Source organism: Octopus bimaculoides, chromosome 1 (assembly GCF_046866305.1).
Source record: "Octopus bimaculoides isolate indiv1 chromosome 1, ASM4686630v1, whole genome shotgun sequence".
Lineage (NCBI taxonomy): Eukaryota > Metazoa > Mollusca > Cephalopoda > Octopoda > Octopodidae > Octopus > Octopus bimaculoides.
The window spans coordinates 131279970-131301577 of NC_142928.1; the positions used below are offsets into that span (position 1 = coordinate 131279970).

Sequence of the window (21608 nt, forward strand, 5' to 3'; positions counted from 1 at the left end):
CCAGGACATTTATAAAGAAATAGTCTTACAGCTGTTTCTTGGACATTGTGGATATCCCTTCATCAGAGACGTGTGAGAAGGTTAAATAGAGGAAATATTTGAATTTGAATTATTATATCTTATTTCTGCTTTCATTCTCTTATTTCCCTCTGTATTCCCTATCTCCTCCTTTTCCATAATAATTAAAACTCAAATATTTCCTCTATTTAACCTTCTCTGATGAAGGCATATCCATAATATCCCAGAAACAGTTGTAAGACTATTTCCTTATAAATGTCCTGGAAACTTTTTACAGCCTTGGCTTTATTATCTCATTATGTCTAAAAATATATACATATATATATATATATATATATCCATCATGATCTATAAATAATTATATATTTTGCACTCTAAAGTCATCTTGTCTTTATTCAGATACAGTATATGCTTTCTTGCATTATCCAATGTGTCCTTCCATTTCTGAAATGGTAGAGTATAATATGAAGGAAATGGTTGCTATTTCTCGTAGGTGTCATAGTCACATAGAGTCTATCTCATTGGCTTATGTATACCTAAATATTTTATTATTTTGCAATGACGAATTCAAATCCTAATTATAGCACACAAGTCTGTCATAATTTAGATTTACTAAACAAAGACCATAAGGTGCTTCAGTGACTCCGTGTGTTATGGAGTTCAAAAGAACAAAAGTGATTTAAACTTCACTACTTAACTATGATATTTATGATTATGATGACTAACTATGGAAGTGATAATCTTATGAAAATATGTTAATTGAGAATAATATGTATTGCTCAACAGAATTTACTTATAACACATCCTTATCTGAAATTTTGGAAGAGACTGCACATATTTTTTATTGAGGGTCTTGATAGCTCTTCTGAGTCCTTTTCTATTTCTAGGCCCATATCAGAAAGGATCCCAGCTTCCTGAAGACAGGAAAGGAAGTACAGCTGATGGAGATATTGATGTTGCATTTAACCATTACTCACAGCAAATCACCGATTTAGAAAATGGTAATAATTCTTGTGGTAAGTCATCAAGAAAGTGTATATATAATGTCAATGCATATTCTACCTTTACACCTACAATAGCAACAACAGCAAGTATAATTCTTACTTTCCACCATTGTTATTATCATAATAACAATAATTGACACTTATATACACCAATTCACATTAATATTTTTCACATGATTTTTCTCTTTTGTGCTCTGAATTCATATTAAACCAACACTAATATGTCTTCTTTTTTTTCTTTATCATCAGTCTCATAGTGTCTCATGTTTTAGGATTCTGTTCTAAAGCTTTATTATAGATTTTCTTACTTCCTTTAGGAAATCTTAAAAAATAAGGACAAGATTAACAGAAATAGGTGCAGCATTAGAATGAGACAAACACATAGTTTATTTTTAATTGAATGATTTGGTGGTTCAGCTTGAAGTCCTTCAAGCAGAAGTCCCTGATAACTTGACTTGGTCATTTTGCCCCTAGCTGCACAGGAAGAATAAATTAAAAAATTTTACTTCTATTTTATTGACTACCACAGTCTGCAGGGTGTTTTTTGCATTACATGTGTATTATTTATGTAATAGTTAAGTTATATATTTTGCACTTTCTTGTATTTTGTTATGACTCCCTGATCCATGGAAAAATGCTCTTGCATGAAACTGGTCCATGGTGCAAAAATGATCGGAGACCAGTGATTTAGGGAACAGATAGTAAGGAAACTTTTGTTTTAGTTCCCCATATAGCAACTAGAAGTATATCTTTCAGCCATTAAATGACTCTTTGAGCTGTCATTTACACACTGAATGCTAAGGTGCATTGCAACTCTATAAATTGGTTTAGCTTTGGAAATAAATTCAATTCAGTATGATTGATTGTCATTGTATACAAATATAATGACAATAATGACAAACATAATGGAAAATAAATTATAGATCAAGCTACAATAATAACAATCTGTTGTAAACCAACAACAATAACATAGAACAGCATACATTCAATATGACAATAATTACTATATCAATATAACAACAACATAATTATATTAGCAAATATAAGCAGAAACACTTATCTATATTCATAATAATTCTATTTTCTATCAGTGGTAGAAAGCTTCTTGTCTAGTTCTGTTTGTGTTAACTATTAGATTGCACAAAGATGAACATGTGTTTAGATAGTGTCTAATGTCTGAGAAGAATCTGAATGTTCATTACAGAAGTAGCTAATTAACTGCTATTTGCATATAGAAGTATACCAAGTGTATATTTATTTAATAACTATACATTAGGTTTCCTGTTTATTCCCGTAAATTTTCAAGTATAAATATAATATTCAATCCAGTTATCTGCTTCTTCAGTTCTGTTTATTATTTATTTTATTTTATTTTGCAACTTGTGAATAATAATGTTACAGCTTTCCATTGAGTTGGTCTCTAGTTTTCTGCATTCTTAATGGTGAAAGAGACAAGGGAACATCTGTAACCAAGCTTAGGAGGATTTTTTTGAAGAGCATCTGTTTTTCCCTTTTGTATTCTTCACTGGTATATGGCAGAAGATATAAACATTAATACTTATATATGTGTATATATATAAAGAGGACAACAAATGTTAAGGCAAGACAAAAGTTATATACATTATTATTATTGGAAAAATTCAAAGCCTTACAGCTGTTTCTGGGATATCCCAGAGTATGGAATATTCCTTCATCGGAGAAAAATAGGGAAAATGAAAAGGGTATAGATTAATGAAGTGACAACTCAGAGGACAGGAGAAAAGGAATAAGGAGATGAAGAAAGAAAAGAAAAAGAAGCATAAATGTTCACAGTTCAACTTTCCTCATCATGTAGAAGTAAGTCCATTAGTCCTTAGGTGCAATCCTGTGTAAATCCATATAGATTAAAGTCCTAATGGTGTAACTATCCAGAAATAGATGCGAACATATCAATATTCAACAACAGAATGGTAGCGGAGGTGATTATTAAATAGTAAAAAGAAAGAAAAATAAATTGAGAGATAGAGAGAGTGAGGGAGGATATTAAGGATTGGCGTTAAGGATAAAATGAGGTATGTAAGAATATAGTGTACAAAAATGACTAAGAAAATAAATAAATATATAAGGGTAACTAAGGAGAGAGGAAGAGAAGGTAAAGAAAGATAACATAAAAAAAAGTAAAATGAAAGGAATTCAAAGAGAATAGTAGGTGCCAGTGGTATTTTTCTAGTCTGTAGGGGTTTGGGAGGAAATCTAGTAATAAGTGGTTGTGTCCAATTTATGGCTAAGGTCAGTGGTTGTAGAAATATTTTTAGCAATGGGAGTATGCGTGTGTAGGTAGTCATGAATGGAGAAACCAGTTGAATGCTAAATTATTTAGGAATAAGTGTTAGAATTATATATTAGGGGATTTATTCGGTTAAGGTTTTAAAATAAAGAATTGACATTTATCTGCTAAAGTGATGAGGTCAGGTTGATAGAAGAGCTACACAGAGGTATGTGTTAACGGTCATGGAGGTTTGTATTCGAGTGTTATTCATGGAGGGTGAATTTACTTTTGGATTTATGGAAGAATTTAAAAGTGCAGAAGAATTTATATTTACACGCTGTGAAGGCTTCGTTGTGTTTATTAAGCAATTGTGGTGAGTTATGGGTTAAACTTTTGAGGGCTTCTTTTAAGCAGAGTCTACAAGTGGAGTGCTGGCCCTGATATGGGATACCAGAATCTATTATAACTCAGGAAAGTCTATACTGTATTTTTCTATTAATTAGATGGTGTACGTGGCTGGCTAGTGATGTGGAATTGCTATTCTCTTTATATTTAAATGAGTTTAAATGTGTATAATATCTTTGCTTAAAATTTGTAGTAGATCCAATGTAGTAGCTATTGGAGTTACTCACTATGTTGTGAACGGTGCATTGGTATACGATGTTGAATCTTCTGCAATGGGCTTGCAGAGAACAGTCTTTCCTAGATCTGCAGTTTGCAGCTATCAGTTCTACTATAGTTAGTTGGAAAGAGAGATGAGATAGTGCTACTAGAGGACAAGCTAAAGGTGAATCATCCGTGATATTGCTGTTACCATTGTCGTCATTTCTGCTATTAATATCAACGCCACCATTACCATTATTATTATTATTCAGTAGTTTTATTTTTATAACGTGCTTTCACTTCACTACCGAGCGCAGCTCTGTGCGTCTTGGGTATGTGCTGTGGTTTGCTGTGGTGCTCTTATGTTTACTGTATTGAAAGTGTTTTGCATAGAATGTGTGCAGTACCCAGTAGTGCAATTTTCTGAATGTTATATATATTTGTAAGTCCTGGTATTTTTGTTATGTATTTGTCTGAATATTTTTTTATTATACCTAAGGCACCTACTATGATAGGAATTGTTTCTGTTTTTAGATTCCACATTCGAGTTATCTCTATTTCCAGGTCTTTGTATTTTGAAAGTTTTTCCATTTCTTTTAGAGAAACGTTGTCATCTGCTGGTATTGATACATCAATTAGAAAGCATTTTTTTTCTTCATGATCTTTGACAACTATATCTGGTCTATTTGCCTTAATTTCTCTATCTGTGTGTATTGGCATATCCCAGAGTATGGTTGCTTTCTTGTTTTCTGTGACCTTTTCTGGCGTGTGTTTATACCATCTTTTTTCTGTTGTTATTCCATAGTGTTGGCATAGCTTCCAGTGTATATAGGTCCCAACTCTGTCGTGTCTGTGAATATATTCCTTCTTAGCCAGGACTGGGCAGCCAGAGATAATATGATTTATTGTTTCTTGTCGATCTCCACATATTCTACAGTTACTTGTTATATTTCTTTTCATTATGTGTTTTTGGTCATTTCTGGTGGGGAGGCTCTGGTCTTGTGCAGCAATTAAAAATCCTTCAGTCTCTGCTTTGAGTCCTGAGCTTCTCAGCCATTGCTGGGATTTTTCTCTGTCTATTTCTTTCGCATTTAGTTTAGCCCAGTATTTACCATGTAGGGGCTTTTCTTGCCATCGTTTTATCATGGTCCATTGCTGTTCTAGTTTTAGTTTGGATTTCATTTGTTTGCTGTTCTAGTTTTAGTTTGGATTTCATTTGTTTGCTGTTCTAGTTTTAGTTTGGATATTATTATTATTATTATTATTATTATTATTATTATTATTATTATTATCGTTATCGGCATCACTATTATTATTATTATTATTATTATTATTATTATCATTATTATTATTATTATTATTATTATTATTATTATTAGTAGTAGTAGTAGTAGTAGTAGTAGTAGTAGTAGTAGTAGTAGTAGAGTAACAGCAGCAGTAGTAGTAGCAGTATACCTCTGTGTAGCTCTTCTATCAACCTAACCTCATCACTTTATAAGATAAATGTTAATTCTTTAATTTATCTTAAAACCTTAACCGAATAAATCCCCTAATATATAATTCTAACTCTTATTCCTAAATAATTTAGCATTCAACTGGTTTCTCCTTTTACATATATATATATATGTAAAAGGGTTATAATGCCCAATCTTTCTGCTGTTTTCATGGCTATACTGTGTTCAAAATATTACCTTCTTGTCTGTATAATACGATGCACATTCAATGCTTCTAAAAACTAAATAAAATGTTTGTTTACATATGTTGTTGATACACACACACACACACACACACACACACACACACACACACACACACATATATAATAGTGATCTGTATATCATATTTGAAGCATATATACTGCTGAACGTCTTCTAAACTGTGATTTGTGTTGAGAAAACATCTCTTATAACTGTATAATGTTAAAAATCACAGTAATATATCAGCAACAGATGAAAATTGCTCTGCAGTGGCATAGGTGAATCCAGATTTATGGTTTCCATTACTAATAAGGAATTTTTATTCAGCCTGCCAGCTGAATGCAACATCAGTGACCATTTAATCACTGTTTAACTATATCTGCTTGCAACCAATTTTAGCTTAGCATGTGGTGTCAGTGGTTACTTGCCATTACAGTAACATAAACAAACCAACAGTGGTTGTTAATGCATGGCACAAAGACACACACATACAGATAACTGGTTTCCACACAATTTCCATTTATGAAAATTCACTCACAAGACATTGGTTAGCCAAGGGCTATAGTAAAAGACACCTTCCCAAGGCTCCATGCAATGGGAGTGAACCCAAAGTTGGGTGGTGGCAAAAACAAGCTTCGTAGCTGCGCAACCGTGCCTACATCTATGTTCACTTTTCATTTATTTCTTAATAGTGCTGTCTATTATGAAGTGTCAAAAAGTTTTGTCATACTTCTGTAACCTGATCAATAACACATTTCTATAGCATCTCTGTATGTGCTTAAATGGTTGCAATCACAATTGTATGATGTTATTGTTTTGATTCCAATACACAGTTTCAGATCAAGTCGCATGTTATTCCAGTACAATTTGGAGATCTTTATAAGTGATTATCTGTCTATGTTATTGACTGTCACTCTAATACTTTATCCATATTCTATACATATCATGTAGAGAGACTAACATCAATATATTGCATTTCACAGTAAGACATTACTTATTCATTGCAGAGATGCTGGGTATTCTAGAATTTTCTCTACTCTATGATGCTGATAATAATGCTCTGAACTGCACTGTGGTTAGAGGAAAGGTAAGCACTGAATGATTTTTCACATATTATTTTAAAACTCTTCACATAAAGAATGGAGCTTATTCAAATAACGAAGTGAGTCTTTAGAACTGGTTGACTAATTGTAGTTTATGTTGGCATGAAATGGGGTGGAAATATCAAAAGATATTTTGTTTGTATGCCATGAAATAAACACTGGATTAAATGGTTTGGATAGTGCATCATATTTTAAATAAACGTGTGTGTGTGTGTGTTTGTGAATATATAGATCACAAAATGTTAGGAGTTATGAGAGGTGAATATATTTATTTAATCTCTTGATATCCATGGGATTACTGCTGTTTCACAGCCTTCATCATGTAATAACAATTTAAGTGTATAATAAATTATTTTACATGCCTGCACCAATATGCATGCTACACATTGCACAGTACTATTGTATATTTACAAATCAATGCAGATATAGAGGGCAGGCTCTTCAGATCATCAGAACATCATAGTTATACCATTCCTACAACTCTGGGTGTACATACAAAATTATCCTTTGTATACACAATGTATGGAAGACCAGTAGTTGATAAAATTAGATTGGTATGGTCATTAAAGAATACATATAAATAATAAATATATTTGTATGTTATCAATTAAGATGCTGGATCTAGATTTAGGGAATTGACTATTCTTAATATAAACAAAAGACAGGAAGGAGATAGAAGAAGCCAATTAGTTTAGATTAAATAAAAAAATATTTTGAGAGTGTTTAAAAATACGTGTAAAAAAATATATATATATATATAATATACAGAAATTCAGTAAATCCAGTAGGGAACAGACAGCTGGAAATATAAAAATTAAACCAAGGGATAGTTTTCAACAACAGTTACTTTCAATTATGATTAAAAGGTCAAATGGCTTTCAAATGCATTCTATCTCAACAAACTGTATTGAAGTCAGCACAGCTAGCTAAGGGCAGATGCATATAAGCATTTACATACTAAAAAAAAATAATAATAATAATAAAATCTGCACAAAGACACCCACGTAGTTGTATATTCATATTCCTATTAATGTACATACATATCACACAGAGACAAACATTAGTACATGCACAAACATGTATATATATATATATATATATATATATAAGTTATAAACATATATAACCAAATACATACAGAAGAACATATGCACAATATAAAAATATACACCTGCACAATGTAAAAAATAAGCACATACGAAAAAATGTACGAATAGTAATATAGACATATACATATAGGCATGCACGCATGCACACACACACACACACACACACACACACACACATACATTACTGCATAGATACACTCTCAAATTGATAACACCTTTATAAGCACGTTCAACTGAACAAACACCCATAGACACAATATATATATACATACATATACAGAGACATACATACATATATACTCAATATGTATCCAATAGAAGATCCATTTTTCATCACCAGTCACAAGTCTATCCAAAAAGGGTGAAATAAATTCGTGAGAATGGAGAGAAGAGCAGATGTCAACTTGGGACTTGCAGTTGCTTTCGGACAATTCATGAGGCACCCATTTTCCAAGTTTAGGAACCTTTCCAAGTTGTTGAAGATGACGATTGTATGGTTTGAACTAAGCTTTATTGCCAATTCTTCAACTGATAATGCAGGATTTTCTTCAAGTAACGCCTCAAGGAGCTTATCATCAAACTTAACTGGACACACAAATATATATATATATATATATATATATATATACATACATACATTTCATCTGTCTTTACATTCTGAGTTCAAATATGTATATTTCATATATATATATGTGTGTGTGTGTGTGTGTGTGTGTGTGTGTGTGTGTACTTATATATATACATGCATACACATACATATGTACATATATATATATACACATATATACATGCATAGATACATTTATACATATATATAAATGGAGCTAATTCACGGCAGCTTTCGTCCTAATTTTGGGACTGCCATGTTGGCTTGGCGATAACTATTAATTTCCAGTACCGCTGCCGTAGTCTCCTTTAGAGAGACTTAGAAATATTAATAACTCTCTCTATATATATATATATACATATATATATACATATATATATATATATATATATATGTATACATATATATATATACATATATATATATACATATATATATATATATATATATATATATATATATATATATGTATGTATGTATGTATGTATGTATATATATATATATATATACACGTATATATATATACATAATATATATGTGTGTGCGTATGCATGTGTATATGTGAGATAATAGCTTCTGTATTAATAGTGAAAATATTAAACTGAAAGTATTATCTCATATTACAATAGAGATGTTATTATTTCACTTTTGACACCTAATACTGAAATAGTGTAAGAGATAAGAGATTGTTCTGGGCTCGCATTAGGCAAAAAGTTGAAAATTTTTTGGGCCCTTGACACTGCATGGACCCTAAGTAAGGCATGGGTAATTCTCAAGTTTTAGAGATGCACACATACAGACAGACAGACACACACACACACACACACACACACACACACACACATTCTCAGTTTTTTATATATATTTAGATATTGTATTTGTATATTTGTGTTGCCAATGAAGTAAGGAGTGTTGAATATGTGATTTGGTGTAATATATGTGTTCATTTATTAAGGTTGACTACTGTTTCATTATGACCTTTATTTTCAATAAAAGAACAGTAATCTCAGTACTAATTTGATCATCTAGGTAGCATAATGATCTAGTATGTCATATCTTGTGACCCATCAAATCATTTCATTTTAAGCTCCTGTAGGGACCTAATGAGTGCTGGAGGTTGTTGTATCAACTGCAAAATGGTTAGAATAAAAACTGAATGTAAAAAGTTAAGAGTTGTTTCTGTTAATGGTATAAAAAGCATTGCATAGTGAACAGTTGTTGCGGCTGGAAGGAAATGAGACAGGCATTGAATGTTCAAAAGATAAGCTGCATGGAATGCAAAACATAAAGCGGGTGAAATACAGCTGGAAATGAAAACATTTGTCACAGTGTGCAGCAAAGACAATTGTAGTTGACAAGTACAGGGGATCATTTGCGGTCAGTGGAAAGTACATGTGCAAGAGAAATACTGATGATAGTGGAAGAGGAATCCACACTCATATACACATAAACTCAAATGTGCTCCCATTTGAAATTACTTATGAAAACAAGTTCCTGATCAAAATTCTCTGTCCATCACAATTTTCTTGGTCTGTAAAGCCTTTCAAGATTTATAGTTAAACCTATAACCTGAAAGAACTAAATTTAGATTGTAAATGGTTTATATAATTCATAAATTCTTTCCACATTGTAAAGTTGATATTGTTTCTTGTATTGATGTAAATAACTAGTGACAAAGAAATGTACCTATGTTCTATATTTGTATTTTAGAACCTAAAAGCAATGGATATGAATGGATTCTCTGATCCATATGTTAAACTACATCTACTTCCTGGTGCTTCCAAAGTGAGTCTTTAACAATTTGTGCTTTACATATCTTCATAGATCTAAATAATAGCAATTCTTTATCTTTATAAATTTATGGGTTTTAATTTAATTTTCTTTTCTTTGACAATATACTTTAATCCACCAACTAAATGCCTCTTGACCAGCTTCTTACCTGCTTTATTTAAGAAGCACACATTTCAGTTCTTTAAGGACAATGTATTTGAATCAAAGTCAAGAAGTTCTGTTGTAAAATGTTGATTAGACAACAATATCTGATCATTCTAAAATATGTCAGATTTCAAGTTCAAGTTTGGTGAAGTCCGTTGAGACTAAATAATTTTTTATGTCTTTTTAAATCTATACTAAATTCTGATATTTTCTCATTTGACCTGGTAGGTGGGGGAGAATTAAAAATGAAAGAGAAAATGGAAGCCTTTATTCTTAAACTTTAAGTGCTGCTATTACAGGTTCTAAGTTCTAAATCTTTTGTAATAGAAAGGAAAGTTAAACCTATAAGAGAGGCAATAATAGTAAACTGAAGATTGTTTTGATGGCAGCAAGTTGGCATAATTAATAGAGTACTAAACAAAATGACTTAGTTTTCTTTCCTCAGTATTCCTCATTCAAATCCTCTTTGAGTTGACTTTACTTTTCATACATCAGAGGTCATTGAAATAAGTATCAGTAATATTCAGGGAGAAATTTACTTGATTATAATCATTCCCTTTGTCAAACAAAATCTTGATATCTTAATTGTTTCTGTCTTAACTCCTTACTTTTGACACAGGCTAACAAACTAAGGACAAAGACCATTCATAAAACTCTGAACCCTGAATGGAATGAAACTTTGACATATTATGGAATTACTGAAGAAGATGTTGCCAAGAAAGCTGTAAGGTAATTTGGTAATTTACTTAATACATCCTGAAGTTATATTGATTCATAGGTAACTATTCATAGGTAACTACACCTGTTAATCTGCTGCTGCTTGAGTCCTTATATATTTTGGTTTATGCATGCATATGTTTATGTTTTATATGTTTATATTTTATAAAAATGTTTATGTCTTATAAGTATGTTTATGTTTTATGAGTACATTTATATTCATTGTCATCTGTTTGTCTAGGCTGTCTGTACTTGATGAGGACCCCATTGGCTATGATTTCATTGGAGAATATCGAATATCATTAAGCCAGTTAAAAAGAAACCAAACTAAACGCTTTTCTGTCTTGTTAGAAGATCATCAACCTGTAAGAAGAGTCTATTAAAATTATTGAATATTTTCATGAAATCAGTTTTATGAATCATTTTGTTCCTATGTATTTGTGCATAGTATGATTTTATCACTACAGATACAACATTGATTTTCCAGAACCTTTCGTTTTAAAGCCTTTATTGATTACTGGTTTTTCTAAACCACATGTGGTTGCCTTGGTCATCACAGTCTAAATTAAACAAATCTTAAATTGACTTAAATAATTAAATGAAATACAGATGTCTGTACATTAGTATAAATGATACAAGTTTATTAATTCTGTACTGTACAAGATACCAGTTAAACTAGTCTGCAACCACGGGAGTTTGAAATTCCTGCTTGTAAGTTAATGTGGCTTATAAGAGGTTCCAAAGCATCAGTATCTGGAAAGTAGGTGTTGTACTTGTAGCACTGTTGCATCACTGAATCCTTGAATTTATTTGGGCTACATTTCAAGCAATAGAATTTATTAATTTCCTCAAAAGCATCATTTAACAGCGATGAGATATTGCAATGTTAAAACATGTTTTCCTTTATCTTTTATTCTTTTACTGGTTTCAGTTATTAAACTGTGAGAATATTGGGACATCACTTTCAAAGTGTTCTTAGTTGATGATATTGACTACTATTTATATTAGTCAGACTGGTGTTCTTGTCTTGATTACTGCTTTCTTTACATTTCAGCTGTTGTATGCTCCAGTTTTCTTCATGGGTCTTGTGTTGAACCAATTGTTGTATTGGAATTTTGAGCCTAGCTCTCTATTTGATCCATAGGATTACACTGTTCTCATTCCACTCTCTATGTTTCGTGACATTTTTTGCTTCAGTTGATTTTTGTGAATTCACGTTAGTGCCTTGCCTGGGATTGAACTCAGAACCTTTAAGTGACTGCACTACATAAACCTAGAGGTTCTGAGCTCAATCTCAGTCAAGGCACTAATGTAATTCACAAAAATCAGCTGAAGTAAAAAGTATCACGAAATACAGAGAGTGGAGTGAGAAGAGTGGGTTAGGTTCAAAATTCTGATACAATAACCAAGTTCAACACGAGACACCTGAAGGAAGCTGGAGCACAGAACAGCTGAAATGTAGTGAAAGTAACAATCCATATTAGGACACTAGTCCGACTAATATAAACAGTATACATAATATAAATTCCTCATCTCAGAAATATAGAATTGTGTGCACATTGATGTAATCATGTATGTATAATTTTGCATACTGAAATTAATAATGCCACATGAAGTTTTACAAAATAGCTGTAATCATATGGATGTCATAGAGAAAAAATAAATCTATATTCTTCTCTCATACCTCCTGACTTTATACTATGTATGTATGTATGTGTGCGTGCGTTTGTGTGTAAGTATGTTTGTGTATGTCTATATGTTTGTATGTATGTGTGTATATATATATATATATATATATATATATATATATATATATATATAATATAATATAGGATAAATTCTTTATCAGAATTTATCAAGTAGTCAGCGTGAAAAAAACCTCATAATGAAAAAAAATAACGAAAAATTTCGTAGTGAAAAAATTCATCGTTTCTTCATAGATATATTTAATTATATATAAAGGGCATTAACTGTGTATTAATGCCTCACGCTATCGAGGGACTAAATAAGTAAAAAAAAAAACTACCAAAAATAAGCAACATATTTACCGAAAGCGAGGGAATGCAGCTTTTCAAAATTTATCTCTTAAAAACATTTAACTCAACAGTAGACCACTGGTTTCTCAATCAAATACAGAAAAAACTGTGAAGTAACCTGTATTCTTTTGTTCATCAGTACACGTATGGTCAAGATATATAAAAATAAACAAGAATCAACCTACCACGATGTAGCCATCACAGCAACGATGACTTTTGTTCACAATTATATATCCCTGAAAGAGATTTGAATTTATCCAGTTGCATCTCGGTAACATGTGCTTATACAGAATAATATTCAGCACTGAATATATTCTACTACCTCTCCAACACCACCATCCTCACAGGCACCCATCATCATCCCTATCATATCACTGACTCCTTCACCTGCACTTCTAGCAACGTCATTTACTGCATCTCCTGCTCTTTCTGTCCTTCTCTGTACATTGGTCAGATGGGGCACCATTTGGCTGACTGGTTCACGGAACATCTCTGAGACATCAGACTCAGCAACGACACCCCAGTCTCATGCCATTTCCACTCTACCACTCATTCATTACAACACCTGTCTGTGTTCGGATTGTCTTTACACAGGGGCCATCCAGACTCCTGCCTTTGCCGTGAACAGGAATTAATCTTCTCTCTTCACTCCTTTGTGCCACATACGCTCAACGCTCCTCCCCTCTTCATCTGATTCCCTTCCTCTCACTTCTACATCCTCTCTTCACTCCCACCCACCTCTCCTCTCCTGCCCTGACACCTACTTTCTTTCTTCACTCTAACCCACCTTCTCCCTTCCACCCTCTCCATTGTTAACCCCCTCCATCCACACCCAACCCCTACACATCCCAACTCCACCCCCACACATCCCACTCCCACATACTCCACACCCTCACCCCAAGCCCACACCCTACCCTCACATCCCCCACACCCCAACACCACCACACACCACCACACCAAAACACAACAAACCGCACATCACCACACAACACTACCACGCCACACCATTATATCACAACACAACACACCGCACATCATCACACCACACCACCACACCATATCGCACCACCTTGCACACACTAGCGTTGATCACTTCCCAACACCCACACCAGACCACATCACACCACCCTGCACACACTAGCACTGACCACTTCCCAGCACCCACACCATCATCCACACACCTGCACATGCACACACCCACATGTCAAGGTCACCAGCCCCAATCCACATGTACACACTTACACGATCTCACATACACACGCACACACACCTTCATTTTGGGATCACCACTACTTTATTATCTCCCCTTCTTCCTAGCTCTCCTGTCTGACCATCTCTGTCCAGCCATCGCCATGATTGACTGCTAGCTCCAAAAGTTTTTTTTATTCTCTCTCTGTCTATTTTCTTGTGTTACTTTCTGTTGAAGAGCGTAGGCTCAAAACGTAAAAGACTTTCTCATCTTCCCAAGCGTTAAACTAATACACTTGTTTGTTGTTTATACACCTGTCTTCATCTTTTGTTTTTTTTGTAAAGAGATATTTTATTTATATATTGTTTAAAAGTGAATTGTTGTATGTTTGATTGTTGATGAAATTAATTTAATATTTGTATCAGTGACACATCCTAATAATAGATAACTATTGATATGATATATCTGTGCAGCTTCACTAAGCTTACTACTGGTTACAATCTTGCTTCAATGCTGGCTGAGTTATCAGTGCCAAAAAAAAAAAATGTTGAATATTTTAAAGAAGGCTTTGATTCAAACTTTTCAGTTATCTTTAATGAGTATTGGAAGCAGGTTAATTATCTCTTTATTAGTTTCATGATGATATGAAAGCATTTCTTCCAATTTATAAAATTTTTTAGCAATTTTGGTTTATGGTCCTTTAGTTGTAAGCAATACTTCTTTCACTAATCTAATAATAATAAAAAAAATTGAATCAAACATATATATTTGTTCTTTTAAATTTCCTTTAATTTATAATAATTCTAGCTTGAAATTAGTGATAGTCAGTCAGTTGAACGAGGAAAGATTCTTCTATCACTTTGCTACAAGCCATCAGAACAACTTTTATTGATTGGCGTGGTGCGATGTGCCAATCTTGCAGCCATGGATTCCAATGGTTATTCTGATCCATTTGTGAAAATGTAAGTTTTTATTACTATTATTATTATTATTATTAAAGTGGTAAGCTGGCAGATTTGTTAGCATGCCAGGTAAAATGCTTAGCAGCATTTCATCTGTCTTTACATTCTGAGTTCAAATTCCATCGAGGTCAACATTGCCTTTCATACATTTGGTATTGATAAAATAAGTACCATTACATTTGACAGATATTTGTCCTTATCTCGTTTGTTGTTAACACAATGTTTCGGCTGATATACCTTCATCAGGTGTCTTGGGGAAATTTCGAAACTGGGTTCTCATTCCTAAGGTATTTTTGAATGTTATTATTATTACTATTATTTTTATTCAGGTCACTGCCTGGAATTGAACTCGGAATCTTAGTAGCCCACGCTTTTAAGCACTATACTATACGCCCATGGGCAATTATGGAGTGAATTTTTAGGGCTTATAAATCTAATATTTTCCTATCCTTCCTTGATACCGGTTCTCATATGCAGCAAAGTTTCTGTCTACAGTTTGTCTGTCATGAATCCTGCCCTACAATGCCACCGATGTTGTCCAAGGGAAAGGCAAAGGCCGATACAGCTTAGCACTAGTGATGTCACAACTCATTTGTACAGCTGAGTGAACTGGAGCAACATGAAATAAAGTATCTTGCTCAAGGATATATCATACAGCCTGGTCCAGGAATCAAACTCACAACTTCATGATTGTAAACCTGATGCTCTGACCACTGAGCCATGTGCCTTTACAATAAATGATAATCAATGAGTTAATAAGTGGTTGATAACAGTTTATTGTACTTCTGTTTTTTTTTTTGTTTTTTTTTTGTTATTTTAAAAATATTTCCTTCAGATATATGAAACCTGATCCAGGCAAGAAATCAAAATTTAAAACAGAAACTAAGAGAAAAACACTGAATCCTGAATATAATGAAGTTAGTATAAATTTATATTTCAAATCCTTTTATTCTCTTTTACTTGTTTCAGTCATGTGACTATGAGGAAATAGAAAAAGAAACCACAACTTATAAGTTACCCTGATTAGAGCCAAAATGTTGAACATCACAAATTAAAACATAGTTAAAGTATCAGAATTCATGTTTCAGAACTCCCTGGATATTACTATGAATATCCAGCAAATGTTAACAGAACCTGTCTCAGTTTTACTTATGTATAATGTGCTGTAGAGATTGCTGGCTGTGCAGTATATGTCCAAAAATGCAGTAATGTTCTTGGGAATTGGGCATGGTATTTTCTTACTCTAGTGATCTGGAATATCTTAATCCTTCAGCATTCAGATTACACTATCAAATGTCATCATCATCATCATCATCATTGTCGTCGTCGTTGTTTAATGTCCGCTTTCCATGCTGGCATGGGTTGGACGGTTTGACAGAGGGTTGGCAAGCCAGAAGGCTGCACCAGGCTCCAATCCGATCTGGCAATGTTTCTACAGCTGGATGCCCTTATTAATGCCAACCACTCCGAGAGTGTAGTGGGTGCTTTTTACATGCCACTGGTATGAGGGCCAATCAGGCGGTACTGACATCAACCACACTTGAATAGTGCTTTTTACGTACCACTGGCACAGGTGCCACTCAGGTGGTACTGTCATCGGCCACAATAACGACTTCAACAGGTCTTCACAAGTGCAGTTTATTGACCAATGATTGAAGGATACTCTTAAATGGGCTGATTATGCTGTACTGGCATAGGCCACAGTTACAGTCTCACTTGCCTTGCCAGGTCTTCTCAAGCACAGCATATCTCCAAAGGTCTCAGTCACTTGGTGAGGTTCAGCATTCAAAGGTCGTACTTCAGCACCTCATCTCAGGTCTTCCTGGGTCTACCTCTTCCACAGGTTCCCTCTACTGCTAGGGTGTGACACTTTTTCACACAGCTGTCCTCATCCATACGCCACACATGACCATACCAGTGCAGTCATCTCTCTTGCACACTATATCTGACACTTCTTATGTCCAACTTTTCTCTCAGGATGCTTAAACTCTGTCGTATATGCACACTGACATTACACATCCAGCGGAGCATGCTAGCTTCATTCCTTGCAAGCTTATGCATGTCCTCAGCAGTCATGGCCCATGTTTCACTGCCATGTAGCATGGATGTTTGCACACATGCATTATACAGTCTACCTTTTACTCTGAGCAAGAGGCCCTTTGTCACCAGCAGAGGTAGGAGCTCTCTCAACTTTGCCCAGGTTATTCGTATTCTGGCAGCTACACTCTCAGAGCAACCATCCCCGCTACTGACTTGGTCACCTAGGTAATGGAAGCTATCAAGTACTTGTAGTTTTTTAGCCCCCAGGAATGTGACAGAAGCTATTTTCTGCACATTTTCAGTGTTTACTGCCCCTGAGCATTTACCACACGCAAAAACTATCTTCCCAGTTAGCCTTTCTTTGATATTACAGCACTTCTTATGTGTTCATAGCTTACACTGGGTACATCTTATGGAGTTTCTACCTACACCTTTTCTACAGATCAAGCAGGGCCATCTACATGAAGGGATTTGTGGTTTGTCTGCCTTCCTACTTATTAAGACTTTGGTTTTTGCTTGATTGACTCTAAGGCCCTTTAATTCTAATCCTTGCTTCCACACCTGAAACTTCTCCTCTAGTTCTGATAGTGACTCAGCAATTAGTGCAAGGTCATCAGCATAGAGAAGCTCCCAGAAGCATCCTGTCTTGAATTCCTCTGTTATTGCCTGGAGGACAATGATGAATAAGAGAGGGCTGAGGACTGATCCTTGGTGGACCCCTACCTCTACCCAGAATTCTTCATTGTACTTATTGCCAACCCTCACCTTATTGACAGCATCCCTGTACATGGCTTGTACAGATCTCACTAACCACTCATCTATCTCTAGTTTCTGCATTGACCACCAGATAAAGGATCAGGAGACCCTGTCAAAAGCTTTCTCCATGTCAACAAAAGCCAGGTATAGAAGTTTATCTTTGGCTAGGTATTTCTCCTGCAGCTATCTTACCAGAAATATAGCATCAGTGGTGCTTTTACCTGGCACGAACCCAAGCTGCATCTCATCTAAACTGACTCGCTCCCTAAGTAGTTGAGCTATGACCCTCTCCGTGACTTTCATTACCTGATCTAAAAGCTTGATACCTCTGTAATTATTTGTATCTAATGCATCACCTTTACATTTGTAGCAGTTGACTATGGTGCTGCTACACCAGTCATTGGGTATGACTTCTTCATGTATCACCTGATTGACTATATGGGTGACTAGACTATAGCTGACACTGCCAGATATTTTAAGCATCTCTGCGGTGATTCCTGATGGGCCAGGGGCTTTCCCTGTCTTCGTACCCTTAATTGCTTTATCTACCAAGGTACTGTCAATTTGGATAGCTGGTCCTTCTGTTGGGTTGACATTCAGCAGACTCTCTTTCTCCCATTCATTCTCTTCATTTAGCAACCTTTCATAGTGGTGTCTCCAAGTCTCTCTCCTTGCAGCCTCATTAAATGCAAGTAAACAATCATCTATGCAGATACATTACTCTCCTATGACATCGTGATTCTCCCTCACACACTGTCATGCAACACGAAACACTTCGCCTTTTTATTCACATTATTTTTAATTAATCATGTATTACCTTGTAGCTTTGAGATTTTGATGATGTGATTGTTTATTTCTTGAGTGACATATGCAGGGTAGGTGTGAGAAGCCAGGTCTGGCAGGTTTGAAGATAAAACAAAAAGAATATTTGGGCTGGATATTGCTGGTTTAAATGCTAAAGGGTTCTTTATTCATAAAAAAGAATCAGCCATTTTTCTCTTTATTACTGTCAAGTAGTGGTGTGTCTCTCATTATGACTTCACTGGTTCTGGGGGCATAGTGTTTCATAGTGGAGGGCTTTTCTGCACTATCCTTTTCCCTTCTTTAAAGGGCTCCCAAGAATTAGAGTCAATAACAACCACTACCTACTTTTTCAGATATTATATGAATTTCTTACAGTAAAAAAAAAAAATCACTGTGGTTGTAAGTTAAGTTTACTTCTCAATCACTTGGTTCTGAGTTCAATCCCACTGCATGGCACCTTGGACAGGTTTCTTCTACTATAGCCTTAAGCTCACCAAAACCTTGTGAGTAGATTTGGTAGGCAGAGACTGAAAGAAGCCTCTGTGTGTGTGTTTGTTTGTTTGTGTGTGTGTGTGTGTGTGTGTGTGTGTGTGTGTGTGTGTGTGTGTACTTGTCCCCCTCCACTGTTTGACTACTGGTGTTGGTGTGTTTATGTCCCCATGACTTAGTGGTTTGGCAAAAGAGACTAATAGAGCAAGTACCAGGCTTTAAAAAATACAAGAAAGTACTGGCCACAGTCTAATAATTAAAACAAGTAAAAGAATAAAAGAAAATAATAAATTCATAAAGTGTGTATTGTCAGTGAATAGCTACAATATATTTCAGGTAATTTATTTTATTAACACTGGGAGAATGAATGGAAAAAAAATCAACCTAAGTCGGATTTTGAATTTGGAAAGGACTTTCCAAACTCAAAATCCAACTTAGGTTGATTTTTTTTCATTCTCCCAGTGTTAATAAAATAAATAATCTGAATATTGTAGTTCCTTTTAGACTGGTGTTTCTAACAAATTATTAAGCTTGATTTTCAGGTAAAATAAATCAAAGCCTTTGTATTAGAAATTGGGCCTTTCAATTTGTTTTTGTTCAACAATGTTACTGTACTCTTATAACATCTGAATCTATTTCATTTGCAGGTATTTAATTATAATATCCGATATAATGAACTCACACATAAGACATTGGAGATAACTGTGTGGGACAAAGATATTGGCAAACCTAATGATTTCATTGGTAAATATTTTTGTCTTTTAACACTCATAATCATAGTCTTCAGAGGTGCACAGTGTCATGATCATATTACTGACAACCTAAACAGCATCTGGTAAAAGTTACATTAATGACACTGTCCATAATTCTCTAAGCCATCATTTTCCCAACCAGGATTCATTGGAAACCTAAGGTTTTGTAAGAAAAGGGGATATACAGGCTATTTGTAAATGCATTTTTGAGTAATTTTCTTGTTCTATTTTTACCCCTGTAATTTTATTGTAAATGCATGACATAATCCATAAGATAGGAAAATCCTGGCATCTGTAGATAGTATGGAGACCCAATTAAAAAAATTACCTATATTGGGGGAATTATGAGGGGATTTGATCTAGATTAGGTTGTGGTTAACAAGAAATTTCTTAAAGATTCTTGTCATATCTGATGGATCTAGCACAACCAAACTTACTAAAGAGTTTTATGATTTGTTTAATCATCCATGAAATTTAAGTCTAATTATGAAAAAGGTTAATAAAGATATGAAATAATTCACTTTTTGACTGTTGAACTTGAAGTAGAAAAGCCATAAACAATAGCATGTAAATATTCGTTTCAAATTTTGGCACAAGGCCAGCAATTTGGGGGAGGGGAGTAAGTCTATTAGATTGACTCCAGTGCTCAACTGGTACTTATTTTATTGACTCTGAAGGGATGAAAAACAAAGTTAACCTCAGCAGAATTTGAACTCAGAGCATAAGGGACAAAATGCCACTAAGCATTGTGTCTGGCATGCTAATGATTCTGCCAGCTCACTACCTTATAGCATGTAAATATTGGGTTTAAAAAAATCCTTTTGGATAAAATAAGTCAAATGCTACCCGTAGACACCCTTTGAGTTATTTCTATGCAAAAGCTTTTTTACTCCATTTACATTTATAACTTTTCTACTTTGAGTTCAACTGTTAAAAATGAATCCTTTCATGCTCTCTTGAAGTTTCTAAGTTTTTATATCACTAACAAAAATATATATTAGTTTTTATGTAGGGGTTCCTTGTGATTTAGAATTTATTTAAAATGTTTCTCATGAGTAAAAAGATTAGAAACCTCTGTTCTCAGCTATATCTACACAAAAATTTGAGTTCAATTCTTTAGCTGGCAAAACATTTTTATATCATACAGTGCTTTCACTGCTTAGAACATGAAAATGCTCCACCTCTTTACAATATATTTACTACTAGAATAACAGAACCACTACACAAGGAAGTATTTTTATGTGGAAAATGGTGCAGTGCCAGAAATGCAGTAAACTTTTTTCTGCCAAAGGTTGATACTCTATCAATTTGGCTGACAGCAATTTTCCAACAGAATCAGTCATTCTAAATGACATTATAAAATATTCTCATTGATTGAATGGCTGTCATTATAATATGGTTGAATAGTTGTCATTTGATAAGGTCATCATGCTTATGTCACTTTTTGTCATGCTTGTATGAAGAAAATGATTGCAAAAATACAATAAAGTAAAATATTGACTAGCTATTTTGCATCCACATACCCCCTGACACATCCTA

At 34.1% G+C, this 21608-nt stretch overlaps 1 protein-coding gene across 7 annotated transcripts in view; it reads left to right on the forward strand.

The window, feature by feature from the left end:
* Nucleotides 1-21608, forward strand: part of LOC106875810 (rabphilin-3A) — a 289512-nt gene that overhangs the window by 254669 nt on the left and 13235 nt on the right. For all 7 annotated transcript variants that reach the window (XM_052970476.2, XM_052970468.2, XM_052970487.2 and 4 more), the window contains 8 exons: nt 906-1034; nt 6578-6657; nt 10100-10174; nt 10944-11053; nt 11283-11406; nt 15074-15228; nt 16064-16145; nt 19965-20061. In XM_052970476.2, coding sequence (XP_052826436.1) covers nt 906-1034; nt 6578-6657; nt 10100-10174; nt 10944-11053; nt 11283-11406; nt 15074-15228; nt 16064-16145; nt 19965-20061 — 852 coding nt within the window. The remainder of the gene's footprint in view (nt 1-905; nt 1035-6577; nt 6658-10099; nt 10175-10943; nt 11054-11282; nt 11407-15073; nt 15229-16063; nt 16146-19964; nt 20062-21608) is intronic.